General features: G+C 33.9%; 1 protein-coding gene across 1 annotated transcript; it reads right to left on the bottom strand.

Annotated features, from left to right (window-relative positions):
- Positions 1-7,964: 7,964 nt before the first annotated feature.
- Positions 7,965-9,684, bottom strand: LOC111912120 (F-box protein At2g27310). The gene is made up of 2 exons (XM_023907859.1): positions 8,842-9,684; positions 7,965-8,114 (listed from the first exon to the last, which is right to left on the bottom strand). Exons 1-2 carry the CDS (start codon positions 9,682-9,684, stop codon positions 7,965-7,967), a joined length of 993 nt encoding a protein of 330 aa, XP_023763627.1.
- Positions 9,685-23,100: the final 13,416 nt, after the last annotated feature.

Here is a 23,100-nt window from a genome sequence, read left to right on the forward strand (position 1 = left end):
CGCATAGAGTGTGACACGTGTCCGAAATCAGTGAGTCATGCGAAGCCACATGGTGAAATCTGCTGAGTCACCCTTGCACGAACAATAACGACGGTCCACTAGCAGTCTGACGAGTGTACTATCCTCGTGACCGAACCCTCGCTGGCTGCCACGAACCATGCCTACTTCGGACCTAGACCTCGGTCCAATCACAGGAAGCCAGCAAGCCTTCGCACGTGCAGCCCTCATGCGAGCCTCCCCTACGAGCCGTCGGATCTGCGACGTTTGGCCTCTTCTCAACGGTTGGATCAGGAGCTTCGGCCCCTATAAATAGGGGGTGCGAGACCTCCCGGGGGTATTTTGAAAACTTGTCATTTTTAGCCCCTTTCTCCATATTTCTTTCATATTATCATCCCATGAAGCCCTGATATCAATTATAAGCCCCAGAATACGCCACGAAGAGCCCGTGAAGCCCGGAAAATTTATCTTTTCGGTTTCGAAGCCCGACTTTTGAAGAGCCAGGTTTCTCAATAAAACTCCCGGTTTTATTAGAAACGATCGTTTTAGGAAACGAATTGTTGCCCTATTATCATCAAATCATGTGAGTGTATAGTCACCTTCATCTTACACCTAGATATGAAGTATTTTATATGAAATATGTGCTATGTGTAATTATATTAATTGTTTAACTTAGGTGACTGTTGAATTGATGTTTTATACAAGTTTTAAACTGTATATGTATTTTTATCTACAAATATGTTGGGTAAAACATGGGTAGATAGTGATGTGTGAGAAAATAAAGGGTGATGAGAAGCCTCGATGTGTTTTGAGATCCAGTCATCTAGCGGAGTTTGGATGACGACCACGGACCTTCTAGACAGTCCAGTGGGAAACATTAGCAGGTCCGCAACCTGTAGGTGTTAATGAACTGAGAGTGTTCATTCGCTGTACTCCATCCCCCTCATGGTTGCCTTTAGGACACGTATGGCTGAGGAAACCCCTTAGCAGTAATGCCCATCCCGATGATATTCTTTAGGCTAGGTCCCTTGTGATAAGTGTTTAAGGACATAAAGTGAGGATAACGGGAACGGGTGATCAGGGTTATTGTTGATTGATGAACTTAGTAAGTTCATTATTATTGTGGGTTGAAAACTCTACATGATGACCAGGCTCCCAAGCCTGGCCCACTCATCTTTTTATGTTACATGTAGTGGACCCCGAGCATAGTCGGAGGACAATGAGGGATTTTTGGATTATAGGCCAGTAGTTGTAAATAACTGTTGAAAGGCTTATAATGTCTTGTTTATGCTTTTGATCTGTATCGGAACATGACATCCCGAGGTTTTGATATGAAATGAAACTATACATTTCTTAAAGAAGGTTTTGATAAACTTTTATCATGTTTTGTTTTGGGAACAAATTCCGCAACATCTTTTAAAAAGATTTATCTGATTTTATTTTAAAAAGCATATATTAAATCGGTCTTTTCTGGCCGAGAAATTAGGGGTGTCACACGTTGGATGACATTCAGGTCGATGAGCGCTTGAACTACGTGGAGAGACTGGTGGCCATTCTCGAGAGGATAAAGATCCTACGAAGCAAGGAAGTACCTTTGGTAAAGGTACAATGGGAGCATCGGAAAGGATCTGAGTGGACTTGGGAGCCAGAGTCTGAAATGAGAGAGCATTACGCTAATCTTTTCACTAAATTCGACTTCGGGGACAAAGTCTAGGTCAAGTGGGGGAGAGTTATAACGCCCCGAACCTTGTAGGTATATCTTGAAAACCCTTATTCCTTTTATTAGTTGTCACTGTTGGTCCTTGGAGTTAGTTGTGTCGGGTCGCGAGGAGTATAAGGACTAAAGTTGAAACTTTGGGACTTGAAGGAGTACGCTAAGCGTACTAGGCGCACCATACTATGCTGGGCGTACACGCATGTACGTTAGGCATATGAAAACCCTAATATTCGGGGTTGGGGGCTATATAATCATCCTTATGGCTCATTCTTTTGCTTACCCTCAGCCTCCATACCTCAGAAGAACATCCCAAACCCTAGTGTGTATGAGAAGTGTGAGTTGGTGTGCATCTTGAACGTTGGGAAGTGATGACATTGCACCAAGGAGCTAGAGGAGTAAAGCAAGGCTATAGATTTGAAGTTGTATTGTGCCATTGAAGCTCCAGAAGGTAAAAATCTTGAAACTTTGTGCTTACTAGTTATAAATCTAGACATCTAACTTTATGAAAGTCTTTTGTCCCAAGAATCCCCAAGATGGTGAATGTGATGTCTTAGACAAAATGAATTGTCCTTTTAGACCTTAGGAGGGGTCTTAAGTGCTAAAAATCAGTTCCCAACAGTTAAGCTTGTCCCATGCATGAAGTGAAAAGGTCTTAATGGGTTAAGACCATGAGTATGGACTTTCTAGACATCCAAAGTGATAAAGTCTGGAACTTTATGGTCCCATGGCATAATTGGTCGATGGATCTGGAATTTGGGCTTAAAAGCTTAATCCATTAAGCACTTATTAGGGTTTTGGTAAAACCCCGCGTACGCCCAGCATAAATTTTGTACGCCCAACGCACGAGGTCAATTATCCCGATGGCAGTCAGCGTAGAACGGCTTTACGCCCAGCGTAACCAGAGAGGTACGCCCCGCATACGCTCTCTGTTGAGCTCATGATAAATGGGCTTAGGGTTTATGGGCTAAATGGATTATGGCCTTTGTTGGACGTAGCAAATAGGATATTTTGGGCCAGGTTATGATAATGGATCATGGGGTTAGGCTCAATAAGGAAGTTAAGCTCAATTTGGTAAATTGAGCCAATAATGGGCTTTAGAGTATGGACCTTCAAGATAAGGACTTTGTGTTGGGCCAGTAATGGGCTTTAGAGTATGGACCTTCAAGATAAGGACTTTATGAATTATATGGACACTTAGCCAAGGGAGTGATGGCGGGTAATAACCTAGTATTTATTATGTGTGTCAGCTTGGGATTTCCAGTTAGGCAGCGGTTAGAATTCTAGAATTTCGGCACTTCGAGTCAGGTGAGTTTTCCTCACTATACTCAATGGTCTAAGGCACCAAGGTTGGCCCTTTGAATTGTTACTGGTTATGTTATGTTAGTACGATTTGTTAGATCGGTATCCTAAAGGGTAGGATAATATTATATGATATGTGGTATGATCTGGTAGATTAGTTTGTTGTCTATAGACTGTTATGTGATCATCTGTTATACGTGCATATGTTTGTTTATTGGTTAAGGCTTCTCTGCTTTGTGCGAAAGCCAATAGACCTGGGGCATTCCAACCTGTTGGTTGTGGGCCTGGAGTATTCCATCCCGAGGATGACTGGACTCATAGTATGTGGGCATTCCAACCTGTTGGTTGTGGGCCTGGGGCATTCCATCTCGAGGATGATTGGACCCATAGTATGTTGGCATTCCAACCGAAAGGTTGAGGGCCTGGGGTATTCCAACCCGATGGTTAATTGGACCCAAAGTATGTTGTTTATGATTATATTTGTATTGTGTGAGTATGGGTATTTTGGGGGATCTCACTAAGCTTTTGGGTTTACAGTTTCAATTTATTGTTTCAGGTACATCAAGGGATCGCGGCAAGGCAAAGGCATGATCGTACAGCTCCTTGCATTTTGTTTATGTTTCTGGGAAAACTCTAATAAAGACTATTTTGAAAACAAAGATTTGTAATAACTCTTGGATTTTAAATGTGTTGAAAAGTTAAAATTTGGTTTAAATTTTTATGGTTGTTACAATAAACAATGCTCTGATACCAATCTATCACACCCCCGAACCAGGACGGCAAAAACATTTGGGGGCAGATGACTTCATGTATAGTATCATAACAATTGATTATAAATGAAACATAGCAAACAAACATCATACATTGCAATATACCAACATTCATTGTTTTATAAATTGCACTTGTTTAACGATTACACAAAAGTAAGAAGAAGTAAAATTTCTTGAAGTCGCACCACTTGATCTCATAGCAGAGCTGATTACCTGTTACTAGTTCCCTGAGAATACAAGTCGTTTTGAAAAGCGTCAACTAAAAAGTTGGTGAGTTCATAAGCATTTTTGTATAAAAATGGTTTTGCACTTGTTTAGAATAGTTCTCGTAGTTCTTCCAAAAAATTCAATATTTTATATGGAAATGTTTTGTAAGTCTCGTTCGATAACTGTGAATATATGCATGCCTGTCCTTTGTTATCTTTTGTTTATAAAAGTAAAGAGAATGTCCCCAGAAAATCTGATATTTTCTGATTTAAGGAAAGACTGTAGTCTTAAACACTAAGATCGGAAGTGTAAGAAATCGAATACTTTGAAAATGATTTGCAGTTCTATAGCTTAATAAAACCAATGAAGTGTAAGTTTCCTATAAACCAAAATCGTATTGTTATTCCCTATGTTAGTCGCTATAACCATATTTGATAATGACTAATCCGCCTATCATGACATTTTTCAGGCACCGACTTGTTTAAGGTAAGGTTTATCAACCTAGACTACCCTGGTCTAAGTATAGCGAACAGCTCAGGTGTGGGGTGCCAACCCCGTATAGATCTATACACAAACTCCCACTCTCCTTCCAGGAGACTCTACTTATAACTTCAGGCTACGGTTGTACACTCGATAGGTGTCAAATGCAATGTCTCACAAGAACCTTAACAAATTTACGTGAACTACGACTCCGTTTTACTTGCAAATAAGATAATTATGCCTTTAAATAAGTGTGTGTCCTTTGAAAGTGTGGTTTGCGACCTTCAACTATAATAAATAAAGTTTAGAGTAAATTACTGAAATCATCCCTATGATTTTGTCAAAATTGCATGTTTGGTCCCTAACTTTTTTTTTGCACTCGGATTGTCCCTGTCGTTTGATTTTATTGCATTTTTTTGTCCATATGTTTTGGTCAAAATTTCACGTTTGCTCCTTAACTTTATGTATGTAAAGGACGAAAAACGCAACAAAATCAAACCACATGGATGATTCGAGTACAAAAAGAAAGTTAGGGACCAAACGCACAATTTTGACCAAACCATAGGGATGATTTTAGTAATTTACTCTAAAGTTTATTACGTTTGTTTATTAAGACAATTTATATATATATATATATATATATATATATATATATATATATATATATATACATATAAGTTAACATGTCTAGATGTTTTAAAGGGATGTATAAGTCATATAAACTTGCATATAACACAAGTATAAGAGCTTTTAGCATGACAAAAACAATTTCTTGTTTTTGACATTTTTGTTGCTATTTTTAGAAAAATTATAGAAAAATCATCGTAAATGGAAATTTGGATCCATAAACTCTGAGAGTTTCGAAAATGAGTCTATTTTGTTCATAATTTTTAATGGCCTCAAACCTGTGTGAAAATGTTCATCTTCACAGACTGGTTCGAAATCATTTCTGAAATGATAGGCAGTTTTGTAAAAATCGCCAAAAATTATAGAAAAATTGTATGAATGCGTGAGCGTAGTCATTTTAAAAGTATAAACCTGAACGTTTTGCGTGTAAAACAATTTTGAAAAATATTACTATCAAGGTGGTAAAAACAGTCCGTAATTTGACCAAAACGTTTCTGTTAAAAGTTGATATTTGAGTTTAAGTTATACATGTTTGAACACAACAATTATTTTTGCTATTTTGAGTGTATAATCCCATATCTACAAGTTTACATGTAATATATATGATAACACATACTTTTCTCATGGTTTTTATGAAGATCTAAGTGATAAACTTCATGTTCAAGTAAAAACTCAAAAGTTAAATACATAACATAATGGTACATGCAAATATCCAACGGTTAAACGAGAGTTGACTTGTATCCTCCCCCCAAAAACATGAAAAACATGAAAGATATGGGGGTATGAAGCTCACCTTGGGGTTTTCAAGATGTAGATGAAGAAGATGAAGAGTTTTTGAATCCTAGCTTGAGCTTGGAAGGGATCTCGAAATGGTGGTTGATCTAAGCTCCATATGCACGAAAATGGAGTTGTAAGTGGAAACATCTTTGTAAAAACTTGAAATAAAACAATGGAGTTTATCATGGACTTACCAAGGGATGACCTTAAAGAAAACTTCTTGAACATACTAGCACCCTCACAAAATTTTTGGAGGAAAAAGGATGAGAGAAATGTTGGAGATTTGAGAGGAAAAAGGAGTTGTATGCAACTTTGAAATTAGAGTGGTGATGGAGAGGTGGTTTGGACGAATCTTTAGAGAGAGGAGAGAGAGATTATTGTCTTGATATTTGGTGGTTAATACTTCATTCATAGATGTATGAGAGGTAATTAACATGGTTACATGTGGTGTAAATGTGAGGTGTCATATTTATAAACCATAATTTTTTTTAATGGGCTAACCGAATCAAAGGGGTTCTCGGCCCACATGATGGCACAAAATGGATGGCGGGCTTCGAACTTAACTTAGCCCAAGGAGTTTTCAACCCAATAATGTTCTAGGAAGGGTATTGGCCCAAATAAGGGGATTTCGGCCCAAAAAATGTTGAATTACAATTTTCGACCCATTAGGGCCCAAAAGAGAGTTTTCGTCCTAATTAAGAGGTTATCAGCCCATTAGAACCCAATAAGAGAGGCTTGGCCCAAGTAGTGGTTTTGGGCTCATGGAAAAACACATTCGCCTACTTTCCTGTAAGTATGATTATGATATATATATATATATATATATATATATATATATATATATATATATATATATATATATATATATATATAATGGCTAAACAACCAATCCGTATTCACTCTTATTAATAAATCCATATAGGTATAAAATAGTTATAGATCTAACGAATCCAACAGGCTCCATGTTTGCACTAATGATTGATGCCTCAGCTCGAAAACTAATCGGCAGTCCACCGGAAAAATTAATGACCGATGATATAAAAGTGATAGAAAGTTCTTGCCTCCAATGATCATCAATCACAAAGACACGTCAAAAGTATGTGATGATTCGTAGATAGGATGATGTGGTTGCAAATATCAGACCAGGGTATGCAAACATTAAATCATGTCAAGACTATGTGATAATGTCATATTAATATACTAGGTGTGAGACCCATGTATTACATGGGTTATTTAAAAAAATATATGAAATTTTAACAATTTTAAAAGTTTGAATTTGTAAGAAAAATGAGAAAATTTTTGAATTATTAAAATTAATGAGCCTTTAATGTATTGAATACATTACATATATACACCATTTTTAATAAATACCTTACATATATATTACCTTACATATTAAATGTGAAATTTTAATTTAATAAAATGAAAAATACAATAAAATGAAAAGTGGAAAATAGAAAATTTAAAAATTCTACAAAATGTCATGTGTCCAAATGAATAAGAAAAAGACATATGGCAAAAAAAACTTTCATTTATAAATTACTAGTTGTATGACCCGTATGTTATACGGGTTGGATAAAACAAAAATATTAAATATGAAGGGTTAAACAAAAATTTAATTAGATTTGAAATTTAAAATTTAAAACTTGAATTTAAAATGAAACATATTAAATAATATATTAGTAGTAATATTGTAATTTATTGGTTATTTTTAAGTAAGACAATTATTAATTGAGGTGTAAATATAATTTCTTAATTAAGAAAAAAAATGACAAATGATAAATGGAAAAATATTTATTCAAAAATACCAAAAAATGACATGTGTCCAAATTAATGAGAAGATAACATGTAGCAAAATTATTTTCATTTATTAGGGAGGATAGTAGATTATGCATAATATCTTTCTTTTCCTTTTTTTTCTTTTACAAAAATTAGCACTATCTGAAAATTTTCTAAGGGTATTCAATAGCGTACTCTTACCTCAACATAGGTTTGCCCCTATTCTAAGATCTATCATGTGGTAAATCGCTCAACAATAATAACATATTGTGGTACTACCTTTTGAACATCGACTATCTTTTATGAAATTGTTAGCAAGTAAAAACCATCTGTAAATTTCCGACAAACAAACTACGGTGAAGGGTGAAGGCGGTTGACCGGCGACAAAAAAGATGTCTATTTGTTTTTATAAAAGAATTAGATCCGTCGACGCCCACATAAAAATTTCCTTTACTATCATCCTGTAAACAAATTTATAGATAGTTAGATACTATATTTTGATAAATACTTTTCAAAAATACAACTTTCTCATACAAAACCCAATATTAAAATAAACTAGTTGTGAAACCCGTATATTATACGGGTTGATTAAAACAAAATGTTAAATAGAAACGATTAAATGAGAAGTTTATTTGAATTTGAAATAAATAAAAATTATGAGAAAAAAACATAAAAAAGATAAATTAATTAAAATTATTGTTTAGTTATCAGACCCGTATACTAAACAGGTTAATTATAACAAAATGTTAAACACAAATGTTTAAACTGTAAATTTATTTGAAATTGAAAATGAAATTGAAATTTAAATTTAAATTTAAAATTTGAAATTAATATCATTATGGTAGGTTTAATTTATATAAACTAATTAATAATATATTATAAATGAAAAGTGAAATAAATGACAAGTTGAAAATAAATATATCTCTAAATTATGACAAAATGACATGTGGCAAATTAAATGAGAGAAGGATATGTGGCAAAATCATTCTTATTTATTAGGGTATTATTTATTAGGGTAGATATATACAAAAAGCACACCCACAATAAAAATGACAAGATGGTCTTAATATAATTATAATCCACCCAGCTCCACACAGTTTCCTTTTGGATGCTTCCAACTTCACCCTCAACTCCCTCCATTACCCTCCCCATATTATATCTTTCCAAAAATACCCTACTTGTAATTACCAAAAAGTCCTTCCCCTTCAAACAATTACAAGACGCGTCTTTAACGTGAAGTATCACCTCCCTCACATGCAATGCCACCCCTCCTTTATCCACAACCAACGTCACCTCTATTCTACATTCCACTCTCTCACTCGAGTCACACCCTGGTAAAACGATGACGTATCGGAGATGGACGTGGTTGTCTACCCATGCAAGAACAGGTTTGATGCTGGATAGGTTTACCGCTCGTTTCCGTGTCGGATCTATTAGGATCCAGTTTAATGTTACGGATTCTTTGAGGTGTGATATTGTTTCGTCATCGGCGTGTAATAGCTTGTCGACTTTCAAGTCGATTGACCCGAGTTCAAAACCCGATTGATTTCTAGCCGGATCGTCGTTTAATACAATCCTAAGCTCCGATGTCAGGAAATTGGTTGTGGTGTCGGTGATTTCGACTCTGGAGTAAACGATATTGTTATGGAAGCGTATATCGACGGCTAAGATAAGTTCAGATGGCCAAGGATGATGTGTTAAGGAACAAGATGGTTGGGTGTTTGACCAAGAACGGCGGCAGGTAAGGTGTTTAACATCGGTGGTTGGAGGCTGAAAAGAGTCTTGGAAGAAAGAACGGTGACCGGCGGAGAAGGTGGAGATGACATGGTTGATACGTGGGTGGGTTATTGAGAGCCAAGTGGACTTGCAAATGTCTGACCAAAGAATGTCGTCTGCGGTGATGGTTCGTAGATAGGATGATGTGGTTGCGACGGAGGAGAGAGATTGACCGTCGAGTCGTGGTAAGATTTGGGTTTGGATGATGACTGGGTGGAGATCGGAGAAAGTTGTTATAGAAGAAGTAGATGCCATGGCGAATAGAGGTAATGTTGTCGGATTTGGATGGATAGAGACGACTGACAAGGTGTATTTATAGGCTTTGAAACTGAAGTGGATAAAAATTAACATAGAATCACATAGAATATAACACACAAAAAAAATAGAAAATAAAATAAAATAAAATAAATTTGACATCACTTTTTATATTTGTCGTATCACTTATAAAATTTCAACCACTTTCATTTAATTTATATCAAATTCTCAACTGCTTTCATTTAATTTATATCAAACTAGGTATAAGATCCATGTATTATATGGGTTCATATTAAAAAAAAAATATAACAATTCTAAACATTTGAATTTTGAAAAAGTTTAAAGTTATAAGAAAAATGAAAAAAAAAATATTGAATTATTAAAATTAATTTTTCTTCTCTTTTAAATTTGAGCAAATAATTTAAGTAAATAAAAAAAAACTAATGAAGTTTTAATTTAAAAATGTTGAAATTAGAAGGAAAGTCAATTATTAAAATTGATATGCATTTATTATTATATTTAAATATTATATAGAGTTTAATTAAATGGAAAAAACCACAAAATGCCATGTGGAAAATTTTTAATTGAAAATAACCACAAAATGACATGTGACCAAATGAATGAGAGTGTGACATGTGGCAAAATGATTTTCATTTATTAGAGTAGATTTTGTTGAGTAGGGTGTATACGAATGGTGTGGATGTATGGGCCTCCGATCATAAAGAGATTTATTTCCGAAAATTTCCTTTAAGGTGAGAACTAATGTTAGACATTGATTAAGGAATAAACATTTCAAATTAATAATCTCAAACACCATCTAAATATACCATCACTACAAGAAAATCTCTTTTTAGTGACGACTGGAAATCTAGTAATTAACGATATTATTTAGTCACCATATATTAAGTGGTCACCGAATTAAACATTTAGTGACCTGAGAGGGTTATCACTGAATGGTCACTAAAAATTTATTATATTATTATTCAATTTCATAAATATTAATGACTAAAATTAGTGGTCACTTATTTAATGTTTAATGACCAGAAAATAGTTGTCACTGGATTTAACACTTAGTGACCAAAATTCATTTTTCAAACCCACACATGGTGACGACATAATAATGGTCACTGCCTCGTTTTACAAACCCACAATTGCTTGGAAAATATTTAATGACTACATAGTACTGGTCGGTGATATAATAAAAAGAGTAAATTATACGAATGGTTTTTATGGTTTGGGATAATTTGCGTGTTTGGTCCCTAACTTATATTTTTAACTCGGAAGGTCCCTATTATTTTTTTTTGTTATGCGTTTGGTCCCTGTCTCATCTAAAAAGACTATTTTGCCCTTGATTTTTTAACTTATTTAAATAAACACACCCCCAACCCCAACCCCCTCATATTACCCAACCTAAAGCACAATTTTTCCCTATTTAAATAATAGTCTTTTTAGATAAGATGGGGACCAAACGCAAAACAAAAACAAAAAGTAGGGACCAAGCACGTAACAAAAACAAACATTAGGGACCTTCTAAGTTAAAAAAATAAGTTAGGAACCAAATACGCGAATTACCCCAAACCATAGGAACCATTCGTGTAATTTACTCTATTAAAAAAAAACATGAGTGAATTTCTTTTCTGTTTACACGGAAAACAATGTGGCAATAAAACGGTCATTGAACAAAGTTGAAACTACAAATTTTTTGTGGAAAATTAAACAAAAACGAAATCATTGTTTTGCAATTTCCAAGTCCTAAGCTTCCTTTTTTATTTCTATAACTTCATCGATAAGAAAATGGCTTATAATTTATCAACGTAAAATTACAACAATGCTCTTATTTTGCTATTTTATATATAACTAGATTATGACCCACATAAAACGCGGAGAACATATAAAAAATACATATAAAGATATAAAAAGTAGGCATAATAATTTAAAAAAGAAAGATAAAGTAATAGACACAATTATTTGTAACACTAAAATGTCCAAAAAAAACAATGAAATGTGTGAATATGTATCGTTGAATGACGTCTTTATAGACAATATTTTTTTGTTTTATTAGTTGGACGACCTTTCCCGTCACATATGAGTACATCGAAGCCTTTTTTTACTTGAGATGCGGGAAACAGCGATATATAGTTGACCATAAGTGAAGACGGGTTTATGCAAGTATAATCCAACATTTAATAATGATTGTCCTTGACTTTTGTTAATAGTTATAACAAAACAAACAACTATGGGGAATTGCCTCCGATGAAAATGGAATAAGATTCTTTTATCAGGGTTAACTTCATGTGAGGTATATAAGTCGTCACGTTGAAGAATCTACCAGATACGAAATGGAATGTGGGACCTACTCCTCGGTCGTTAGTCATGGATTTGCATATAATTTGAGAACGATTGGCTTGACCCCATGATTTTAAACCCTTTTAATTATTCACTTTTATTTGATGGTGTGAGTTTTATGAAAAAAGAATATCATTTATGAAAAAAGAATGTCATTTCATGCATAAGGTCAAAATGATGCAGAATGAGCAATTTTAAAGTAAGTTAAAGTAACGTACTTTCATTAAAGATGTGTTTTAATATCCACTGAAAATGGATTATAATGTACACATTTGGTCAAAGTCGGACTGTTTTGGCAAGGTAAAAGGGGGTTTGTTTTACCTTCCGGAAAAAATGTGCAAAATAAACATTTTTAGAGTAATTTATACCAACGTACTTCCATTAAAGGGGAATTTTGAAATAAGGTAAAATGGTTTATAATGAGCACATTTTGGTCAAACTAAGACTATTTTGGCAAGGTTAAAATGGTAAAAATGGCGTTGTTTTGAGGTCAGATTAAAGTTGAGCAATATACTTCCATTAAAGGGGAATATTGACATATGGTAAAAATGGTTTAAAATAAACACATTTTCTTCATAACTGTATTATTTTGGAAATTTCAAAAATGGTAAAAATGAGGTTGTTTTGACATTAGGTTGACCGACATAAAAACAATGGATCGATTTTACTTTCTCTAATAACATCCGACTTTCATTTGTTCCTATTATAATATTTGTTCATAGTATTTGTTCATACCAAACATACGTAAAAATAATGTACTTCTCAAAGGTTTATATAAACGACAAATAACACTAAAAGCGAAAAAGTTAGAAAGACCATGGCAATTTGTATTAAACTATCAACATAATCTAAGAAATGCATTAAAAGAAAAACAACATAAATTTTACCACCACGAATGTAGTTCCAAGCTTTTGTAATCAAATTATTCTTAACAAAAAAGTCCAAATTTATAAAAATAATAGAGAATTAAAACCAATATCAAACTTGAAATCATATATATTATATAATAATAGTTTGAATTAAACCTGTTAATTAAAAAGAAGAAAACATAAATCCTCATGAATACAAGACCAATATGCATTTCACAATACTTTTTGGCATATGCATGTGTCAAATGGATTCCCCCTAAATAGAGAAACTCATAATGTTATACTCACTCGTTGATTGGATTGACTAATATAAAATAATAGATCACATTTTACTTTCTTTTATAGAAAAAACTAGGTGTGAGATTCATGTATTACATGAGTTTATTTAAAAAAATTAAATATAAAATTTTAACAATTTGAAAATTTTGAATTTATAAAAAAAATGAGAAAATTTTTGAATTATTAAAATTAATGAGGCTTTAATGTGTTGAATACATTACATATATAAACTTTTTTTAATAATTACCTTACATATATATTACCCCATATATTTATGTGAAATTTTAATTTAATAAAATGAAAAATACAATAAAATGACAAGTGGAAAATAGAAAATTTAAAAATTTTAGAAAATGTCATATGTCAAAATGAAGGAGAAAAGGACATGTGGTAAAAAACCTTCATTTATTATAATAGATTAAGGAATCAACGATTCACCACCAATTACTCTCTCTCTCTCTCTCTCTATATATATATATATATATATATAATTTTCCTGGAAGTACTTTTTTCCTCTGTCTATCTTCTCTCTGTATGTGTATGTGTATGTGTATGTGTATGTGCATGGAAATTTTGACAAAATAAGTGTATTTGAACATTTTATTTACCATATAGGTATATTTTTAAAAATATTTACCAAATAGGTATAGTTTTAGAAATTTATATTTTCTTAACTTTTAGCTTTTATTTTATTTTTACTGTTTTTTTGTTTATACGTTTTATTACTTTTTACTATTGTCCAAGCAAAACAGTTCGGTGTCCAATTGTTCCATTCACAAGTATTGGCCCCACCTAAACAATGGCATGTGTTGAGAAATTTCATTTTGTCTCATTCGACCAGTGAATATGGTCCACCTAAACAATGAAATTGTAAAGAAAGATCAATTGAACCATAGATTGAATAAATATCAATAAATCACAGTGCTTTGAAAATCAGAATTAAATAGTTGACCTCACAATGCTTATAAAATCAGAATGCAAAAGCAAAAGGTTGAAGCAGAGTTAAGAACGGTAGGGTTGAACAAACTATCATACACTACCTGACTTGTAACAAATTAAATACAACAAATCGAACCCTAAGGTGCAATAGAATCAAACTAATCTCGTTCAAAAAATCGAACTGATGAAAGATTATGGTTCAAAAATCGAACCGGTGATGGAAATCGAAAATCTTACATGTGATGGAATTGCCGACTGGAGTGGAGTCGCCGGTAGTGTCAATGCCGGAGATGAAAGTCTAGCGGGAGATGGGTGTCGTCCCATCGCTTTTAATCGTTTTAGCACGGTGCTTTTTTCTTTTTTACTAAATAACCAAATAACCCTATTTTGGTAAATAAGTTTAGAAGTATATGGATTGACTAAATAAGTTTTTCAAAAACACCATTATGGTTAAAAACTGTGTGCTTGTGTGTGTTTGTGTTTTCAATTAAAATTCAATTCCAAATAGCCTCATATTTGTTCCTTGATAATCTAGGTGTCAGATTGGCAATTTTTCTAAAATTGAAGTGCAAGACTCATTTGATATAATTTTGATGTACCCCTATCCTCTCCTTCATCTATAAAAAGATGTAGATGAACTTATGACATCTAACCATTCATTGAATACAAAATAGAAGAAAATTGAATACAAAATAGAAGAAAAAACAGGAGAGTAGTTTCACTAATGAATATATCATTTTTTTTTAATTATTACAAATCATAATTTAATTGTAAATCACGCCCCTTCCATTGTCTGGGTTGCATTGCTGCAATGACAGAAAATTGATAAAAAAAAAAATTAATATAATTTCATAGACTGATAATGAAATTGATAATGAGTGATAGAATTTAACGTTAGAGCTACCAAGGTTATATGCAGAAAATTTTGACCGAAACCCTTTATAACATTGTATTCATCTTGCATATTAGAATTTAACGTTAAAACAATTTATCAGAGCTACCAAGTAGTTGTTTCTGTTAGCAATACAGTCCATTAGAACCTTTGGATCATTGTTTGCTACACTAATCTTTTTGTATAACCATCTTTAGTATCGTGTTTGCCAAACATTTTCTCCATCATAACAAAGCATCCATGTAATTTATTACAGGGTTGTATTAAAATGTAGTTGCCAAAATAGATCACAAACATCTTGTGGGCTAAGCTTTTCAAGAATACCATCAGATGCAGCTACTAAATAGTTATCTTTGGGTGTGAGTGGTTGCCAATCTGACCTCTCGAACATATATAACAGCAAACATGATAAATCACTATAGAATACAAATTAGTAATAGCATTTTCTTCATACAATAATAAAAGACAAATTAAGGCATCTACTTGAAAAGGATATAAATATCAAAAATGAAAAGCTCACCTCATATATAAGACAAGTCACCAATAGCAAGTGACAACCAAATGACTATTGAACCTGGATACAGCACCCCACTTAATTTTATGACATCCATCTCGACTGGTATTTTATCATCATTGAATGCTTCATCAAATATCTTCAACAATTTATCTTCTTCCTTGTTAGTGGCTTTAGCTTCAGGATTAATAGCATGTTCAGGTTAATCAAAAAATTGAAGGAAATTATCATCAACCATCGTAATTTGAGATTTTTTGGAACATGATGTAACACCCGGTTTCCCAGGTATATCGATTTATGTTGTATTTCTTTAATTATATAAGGTGACTCGACGAGTCTGGACGCGACTGGATGACATGGTTAATGAGGGGACTCGACGAGTCAGGGGAGTGACTCGCCGAGTCAGAGTTGGCGAAAGAAACCCTAATTTCTCGGGTTTGGGACCTATTTAAAGGCCCTTATGGCCTTCAATTGTGGCTACCAGTCTATAGAGAGAAACCCTAGAGTGCTTGAGCATTTTGAGAGAGAAAGGAAGCCATTCTTGACCTTTGTGGTGTTGTTTAGCAAGAAGAAGGAGGTCCTAGCCAAGAGGAAGCAAAGGAGGCTGCTATTCTGTGGATTTGAGGCTAAGATCACCACATCTGAGGTAGAAATTCGGCTCTTCTTCTGTTTTATGATAAATATATGGATTTAGGGATCTTGGGCCCTTTGTTAAGTTGATTTGATGTCCAAATAGTCCCTTTCTAGTGATGAGGCTTTGGATCTGGATCCATAGACGTCCAGAGAGCCTTACTCATCAAGCTTTATGGAGAACAATGGAGGTTATGATCTTGGGATATGGTATTTGGGGCTAAATCATCATATATGGTCATATAGATGTTGCATGTGCATCAAGATAGAGACTTTACATGATTAATGAGCTTGGGAAGGTTAGATCTAAGAATTAGAAGAATAGATCTGACCTCAGAAGGTTGTTTGAGGTTGTGCATGAAATGAACTCGCTGAGTCCATGAACAGACTCGACGAGTCAGAGCGAGTTGTCCCATGACTCAGATCAGTGGATGAATCGCCGAGTTGGGTGAGTGACTCGGTGAGTCAGGAAGGATTCAAAGGACTCGAGTTCATGTATGAACTCAACGAGTCTATGCAAGACTCGATGAGTCGGGTCAAAGGTTGATCGTTGACCAATGTTGACCAGAGTTGACTAGCGTTGACTTAATAGTGTTAGTAAGTCAGGAAAGTATTAATTAGAGATGTACTTATGATATAAGAGGACGATACGAGTGATATCCGACATCAGCGAGGTGAGTCTTCTCACTATGCCATACCCGATGGGGTAATTATGTGTGACCGGAAGGTCTTATGTGTATGATGCTTATGTGATGCATGTTGTATATATGTGATATGTTATGATATGAGTATGATGATATGGACCGGAAGGTCAACAGAGTATGGGTCGGAAGGTCAACAGAGTATGGGTCGGAAGGTCAACAGAAATATGGGATGGAAATCCCCTAAGACACTTAGATCGGAAGATCCGATAGAGTTATGGCCTAGAAAGGCGTATGTGTTGTATGTGGTATCTTGGGGAACTCACTAAGCATTTATGCTTACCGTTTGTGTGTTATGAGTTTCAGGTACCAATGATGATTGTGGGAAGGCACCGACATGATCAGTACACACTTGCAGATGATATGTTTTTGAGATCTTGGGATATGGATTATGTATTGTGTTTTGTGAAAATATTGGATATTTGATTTTGGAATAATTTGGAAATGAAATGTTTTATTAAAATTAAATGAAAAAAAATTGTTTGAAATTTTCACGGTGTTACACATGATGATGGAAATATTTCTTCACGTTGAGTCACTTCTTTTTGAAAAGATTTGATGAATTTTTCATCAAATGTAACACGGTAGCTTTCTTCAATCTTTCTTGAATTTTTGTTAAGAATTATATATGTCTTTGATGTGAGAGAGTATCCTAAGAAAATTGCTTCATTTGAATTTGCATCAAATTTGTTGTGATGCTCTTTAGAATTAAAAATAAAGCACATGGAACCAATCATATGGAAAATTTTCACATTAGGTTTACGATTATTCAATATCTCATAAGGAGTAATAAAAAAATCTTTTATTAATGTAAGATCTATTTTGAATAAAGCTTGCGGTTCCAATAACATATGCCCTGATATAAAGAGGTAAGTTACCAAACGAAAACATTGTTCTGCCAGGTTTGCAAAGAGATCGGTTTCACCTTTCGACCACTCCGTTTTGTTGAGGTGTATAATAGGATGAGAAAATGTGACTGTTCCTTTGTTTGTCATAAATTCTTCAAATATTTGATTTTTGAATTGAGTCCCATTATCACTATGAATCATCCTTACTGGATTTTATAATTGCAACTTCACTTGTTTCGCAAAAGTCAATCACATTCTATGTGGTGTCGAATTTCTATCTAAGAAAATAAACTCATGTAAATCTACAAAAATCCTCAACAATAACAAGAATATACTTATTACCACCGATGCTTTTAATAGAAGATGGACCACATAGATCGACGTGAATCAAATCAGAAGGTTCTACAATCTTCATATTCATGATTGATGAATGAATTTTGCGATTTTCCATTCATAATTCACCAATAGCACATAAATTTTCTTTGTCATATATGAGAAGTGGAAGACCTTGCATAAAATCACCAAGAACCAATTTATTGATATCCTTGAAGTTCAAATATGATAGCCTTCGGTGCCATGACAACCTATATCAGAGAAGCTTTCATAAGCAAGCAGATGAATGGCTTCCCTTCAATTGGTTTCCTATCTAAAGGATACATTTCCATTTTTCTATTTGACTTTAAAAAATATTGGTTTCTTTATGCTATATTTATGAACATTAGTCATCAAAATACATTTTCAAACGTGTACCTATACCCAATTGCGATATACTTATCATATTATGTTGTAAGCCTTGAATATATCCTACCTTTTGTATTGTAAACTCTCCATTAGTTATCACTATGTATACCTTTATTTCACCAGTTGCATTATTTTCATATTTAACTTTTCCAGCATCCTTTAAGCTCTAAAATTCCCTTATTTGTGATTTACTTCTACTTATATGACGAGAACAGTTGTTATCTATGTACCATTTAGAATCATAATGTTCATCATGCATCGACTTACAAGAACAACAACATATTTAATGTTGCTCATCAGTTTGTCTTTCTCATCTTGAGGAATATCTTTAACATCGACAAGAAGATTATTGTACTCTACCTTAGTTTTGATGACCCTTGTGGCTCCCACATGCATGAATGTTCCTTTTGTTATTGCTTGCCTGATCTTCATTCCATGGTCTTCGATACCCAGAACATAATCCTTAAAGTGTAGAGCCCAGACTTCATATTCTTGAGGAAAGAGAATTGGAATCCTAATGTGGATCTTCCGGATGCATGATGTAGATTCACTAAAAACCTATAAAGAATCAGATGTGTAAAACTAAAATTGATTTAAGGGCGTAATAAGGATCAAGATCCAACGTCAACAATCGATCAAAACGATGAAGACAGTAAGAGCAGATCCAATAAAAGTGGAAAAACCCTAGAACACTCAACAAAATAATTGTGTATGATTTACACAATCTCCTACTCTGATACCAATTGTTCAAATAAATTAAGAGTTGATCTAAAGATTCTTTAACAAAAAAGTAAATCAAACAATAAAGCAATGATCAAAATGGTGTCGAATGATTAATAATAAGTGCTTTAGAATAGCTCGATGAAGAACTTCTACTGTAAAGGCATGGTAGGGAATCACCAAAACGATTAACCCTAATACAACACATGCATGCAACATTTAAAGCTAAACCCTAGCTACATCATAACAGATTGACAAGCCCAGTCCATAAAAGGCTAACTACATACATAACAAAATTTGACACAGTTAATTAAATAACCCAACACTAACTCCTAGGGTTGCCTCATTTGAAAGTATCCACCCTATGATAGCATACGTCATCCAAAACTTATCCTTTATATGTGTGTTTTGAGTGTGTAAAGCCACTTTTGTGAAGGTTGAAAGAAGGAGTCCATTTTGGTGCTTGTGTGTTTGGTTCCACCTTAGATCTTGCATCTTCATCATATTTCTGGTCTTTTGGATGTATGAAGTTTTTACATTACTCGTTAGATATCTAGATCTAGTTCTAGGTCATTTATGAACATTTTTTTCCATATCTTCTTGTTCTTGTGGTTTGAGTGAACTCTAGAACCTTTGTGTTCCTTATTTGACTTCTAGACCATGGTGGTGATTAGAAATGAGACTTTCATGACTTACTTTGGTGTTCATGAAATGGGTGCGACCATTGAGATGTTGGATTCAAGGTCTTGGATTATTGGGATGTCTTAATGAATAAGGTTGCAAACTTTATCTATCAAGACCTTGTGAAGATTCAGATATGAGATTTATGGCTCATGGGGTTAAGGGTTAAGAGGTTAATACATTAAGCTGTGTGAGAGTAGTTCCCATGATGTGGCAGTCTGCTTGCCACAACGTGGTAGCTGTTGTCACCACGACATGGTGGCTGGTGTCACCATGTCATGGTGGGTGGTGTCACCATGACTGTTATGTCGTGTAGCTACCACGACGTAGCCTATGGGTGGCCATGACATGGAGGTTAGATGGAACTGACTTTGACCGTTGACTTTTTGACCAAATCGAATTTTGGTCAACTTGAGGATTTTTAGGATATAGACTAAGAGGGTACTTCTCTATTGATGATTAGGTGATTCTTAGTACCAATCTTCACTATTAGAGAGATTTTGGGTTAGTCTACTATTTACGAGGTGAGTTTTCTCAGTATATTACCTATGTCATAGTGGTATGCATGCTAGACTAGTTGAGTCTTATTTTACGATTGTTGTTAAGTTTATTTATTGAGTTGCCAATAACTCCATGACAACTGATAGTCTGCAGGGTTGCTGATAACCTATATGGTTGCTAATAAACCATAAGGTTGATGTGAGCCCATATGACTGTTGATAGTCCATGGGTTGATGATAACCCATAATTTGTATTATGTTTTTTTATATGTGATATTGTAGGGAACTCACTAAGCTTGTAGCTCATAATTGTGGATTTAAATGTGTTTCAGGTAATTCAGATGATCATGGGAAGGTGAAGGCTTGACTGTACACACTTATCGGTAGCTTTTGTGATTATGTATTATTATGATACTTTGATTTTGGGATGATTATATTCTGATACTTAAGGTTTTATTGAATTTGTTTTATGGAAACAATGTCTTTTACCTAATTTAAAAATAAAAAATTGGTTGTGAAATTGGGACCTTACATTCATAGCCTGAATCTGTTACAAGAACGACCTTCTCCTTTGACTTCTTCACTTTAGCAACTTCCTCCTTTGCAGCTAATGTTAATAGACCAGCATCAACAGTTAACTTTGCACCTTCAGTGACCTCATCTTCATGAGAAATCAGTATTCCAACAACTTGTGATAATTGGTATGATTTAAACTATTCATGAGCCTTCACAGTTGGCAGAATCAATTTCCATACAGGACAAAGTACTTGCAGGAATGTAACTTTCTTCTCAATCAACGAATGTTCCAACTCATATTTCATCAACCTGTTCAACTATTGATTGTATCTTTCATCAACTTAATCTATACTCTCACCAACTTTCTATTTCAATGATCCAACTTTTGAAAGTAACAAAGTTTGGACTGAGTCACGTTGATCACCACCTCTCATATAATTCCTTCAACCATTTCCAAATGTCATTCGTAGTTTTTCACAAGCTTGCAAGTCTGAAGGTACTTGGTTTAAGAGTAAAGTGAATCTTTCTCTAGGCTTTCATATCATTTTGAAGCTTTTCCTTCCCTTTTTTAGACATATCAACATACTTATCAATGAGTCTTTCATAATATGCAACAAAATAAATGTACACCTTTGCCATTGAAAATTGATGTGCACCTTCTCTTATGGATTTCTAGATATATGAACCATGATTTTCAATTCTAGTGATATAGTCTTCAAAGTGCAACACCCAAAATTTTCGTAATCATATGGAAATAGAATTGGAATCCTAATGTTTGAACCAATGCAACTGGAAAAGTTAAACGACACAACATGTGAATCTTATTTTGACATGATTTTAATGACATTTTGAACAATGAATCATATCGATGAGTAAAAACATGAATTCAAATCGAAATGAGTTCTAGAACGATAAATTCCCTATCAAATTACAAACATATTGCAATTGCAGAATAATCTAGAAAAATAGAAACGAGAAATGACAAACTTGACGAACACAAAAGTATCAAGTATTTTAAAAAGAATCAAGGATTTCCTTGCTCGGATACCACTTGTAGGATCGAATGGATTCTAAAAGACTGAAATCATTCTTGGAAAAAGTAAGCATTAAACACACGAGAGTAAATAAGATTTGATTTCGATTTAAAGAATACAAGCTCAATTACAATTTGATCATAAGAACTACTCAAAAGTATCCTCTACTTTCTAGCAAACATCCCTTTATATAGATTAACACCTAGGGAGTTGGTTAGAGAAACATCTAATAACAAAATGACACCTAGATAATGACATCTAGTAAAATATTTAAGCACATTCACTATGAAACTTCGGTACATAAACTCTGAAACTAAACATACATTCAGAAAAAAAAACATTGAAGACTTATGATATTAAAATTACAAATGTTTTCGCATTATGACTCAAACACAAGACATATAAACTATGGGACCTAACCCTTTTTTCTTATTTTGATGAAAAGCCGAGAACAATAAGCTCCCTCTCTCTTTCTTTCTCTCTCTCTCTCTCTCTCTCTCAATTTGTTGTTTAGTATTGAGTGCTTTAGTTGTTTCTCATTTTAAGGCTTATTTAGTATAAGTTCTTTAAGGTTTAATAAGAACTTAGTTACAAGTGAAGACTGTCATCTTGAAGTGGTTTGGTGACTTGTTGGTAAATATACATAGAGAGATTCTACTTTGGATCATTGCCTTCTACATCAACTTTCTAGCCTCCCCTTGAGGACTCAGAGAACTACAAAGGTTGTTACTTCTTTTTCCCCTATAGATGTGTTTTCACTACTAGAAAAACAATCTTTTACGACGCGTAAAACGTGTCGTAAAACGCTTAGACGACACACAAATGCGTGTCAAGGAAGGCCCTGTCATAACGAGAGACGACACGCTTTTGTGCATCGTCTAATGACGACGCACATTTATGACACGCATTTACGACGCGCAGTTATGACACGCAATGTGTATCAAGGAAGGCCATGTCATAAAGGAAGACGACACACATTTGCATGTCGTAACCTTACGGCGCGCGTGTTTATCACACGCAATGCGTATCAAGGAAGCCCCTGTCAAGAAAGGCCATGTCATAAATGAAGATGACATACATTTTTGCGTATCATAATTTCAAATGTTTAAAAAAAAATATTATTTATACATTTACTAATTTTCAAATTAAATTTGCATTTAATGTCTCATAACAAAAAAAAATACCATATACAAAAAATACAATCCA

This window comes from Lactuca sativa, chromosome 9 (genome assembly GCF_002870075.4).
Source record: "Lactuca sativa cultivar Salinas chromosome 9, Lsat_Salinas_v11, whole genome shotgun sequence".
In the NCBI taxonomy this organism is placed as follows: Eukaryota; Viridiplantae; Streptophyta; class Magnoliopsida; order Asterales; family Asteraceae; genus Lactuca; species Lactuca sativa.

Coding starts and splice junctions, on each gene's coding strand:
- LOC111912120 (XM_023907859.1), bottom strand. CDS start 9,684: ATGGCATCTACTTCTTCTATAACAACTTTCTCCGATCTCCACCCAGTC. Junction 8,115..8,841: donor TGAAGGGGAAGGACTTTTTG/GTAATTACAAGT, acceptor ATTTGTTTACAG/GATGATAGTAAAGGAAATTT.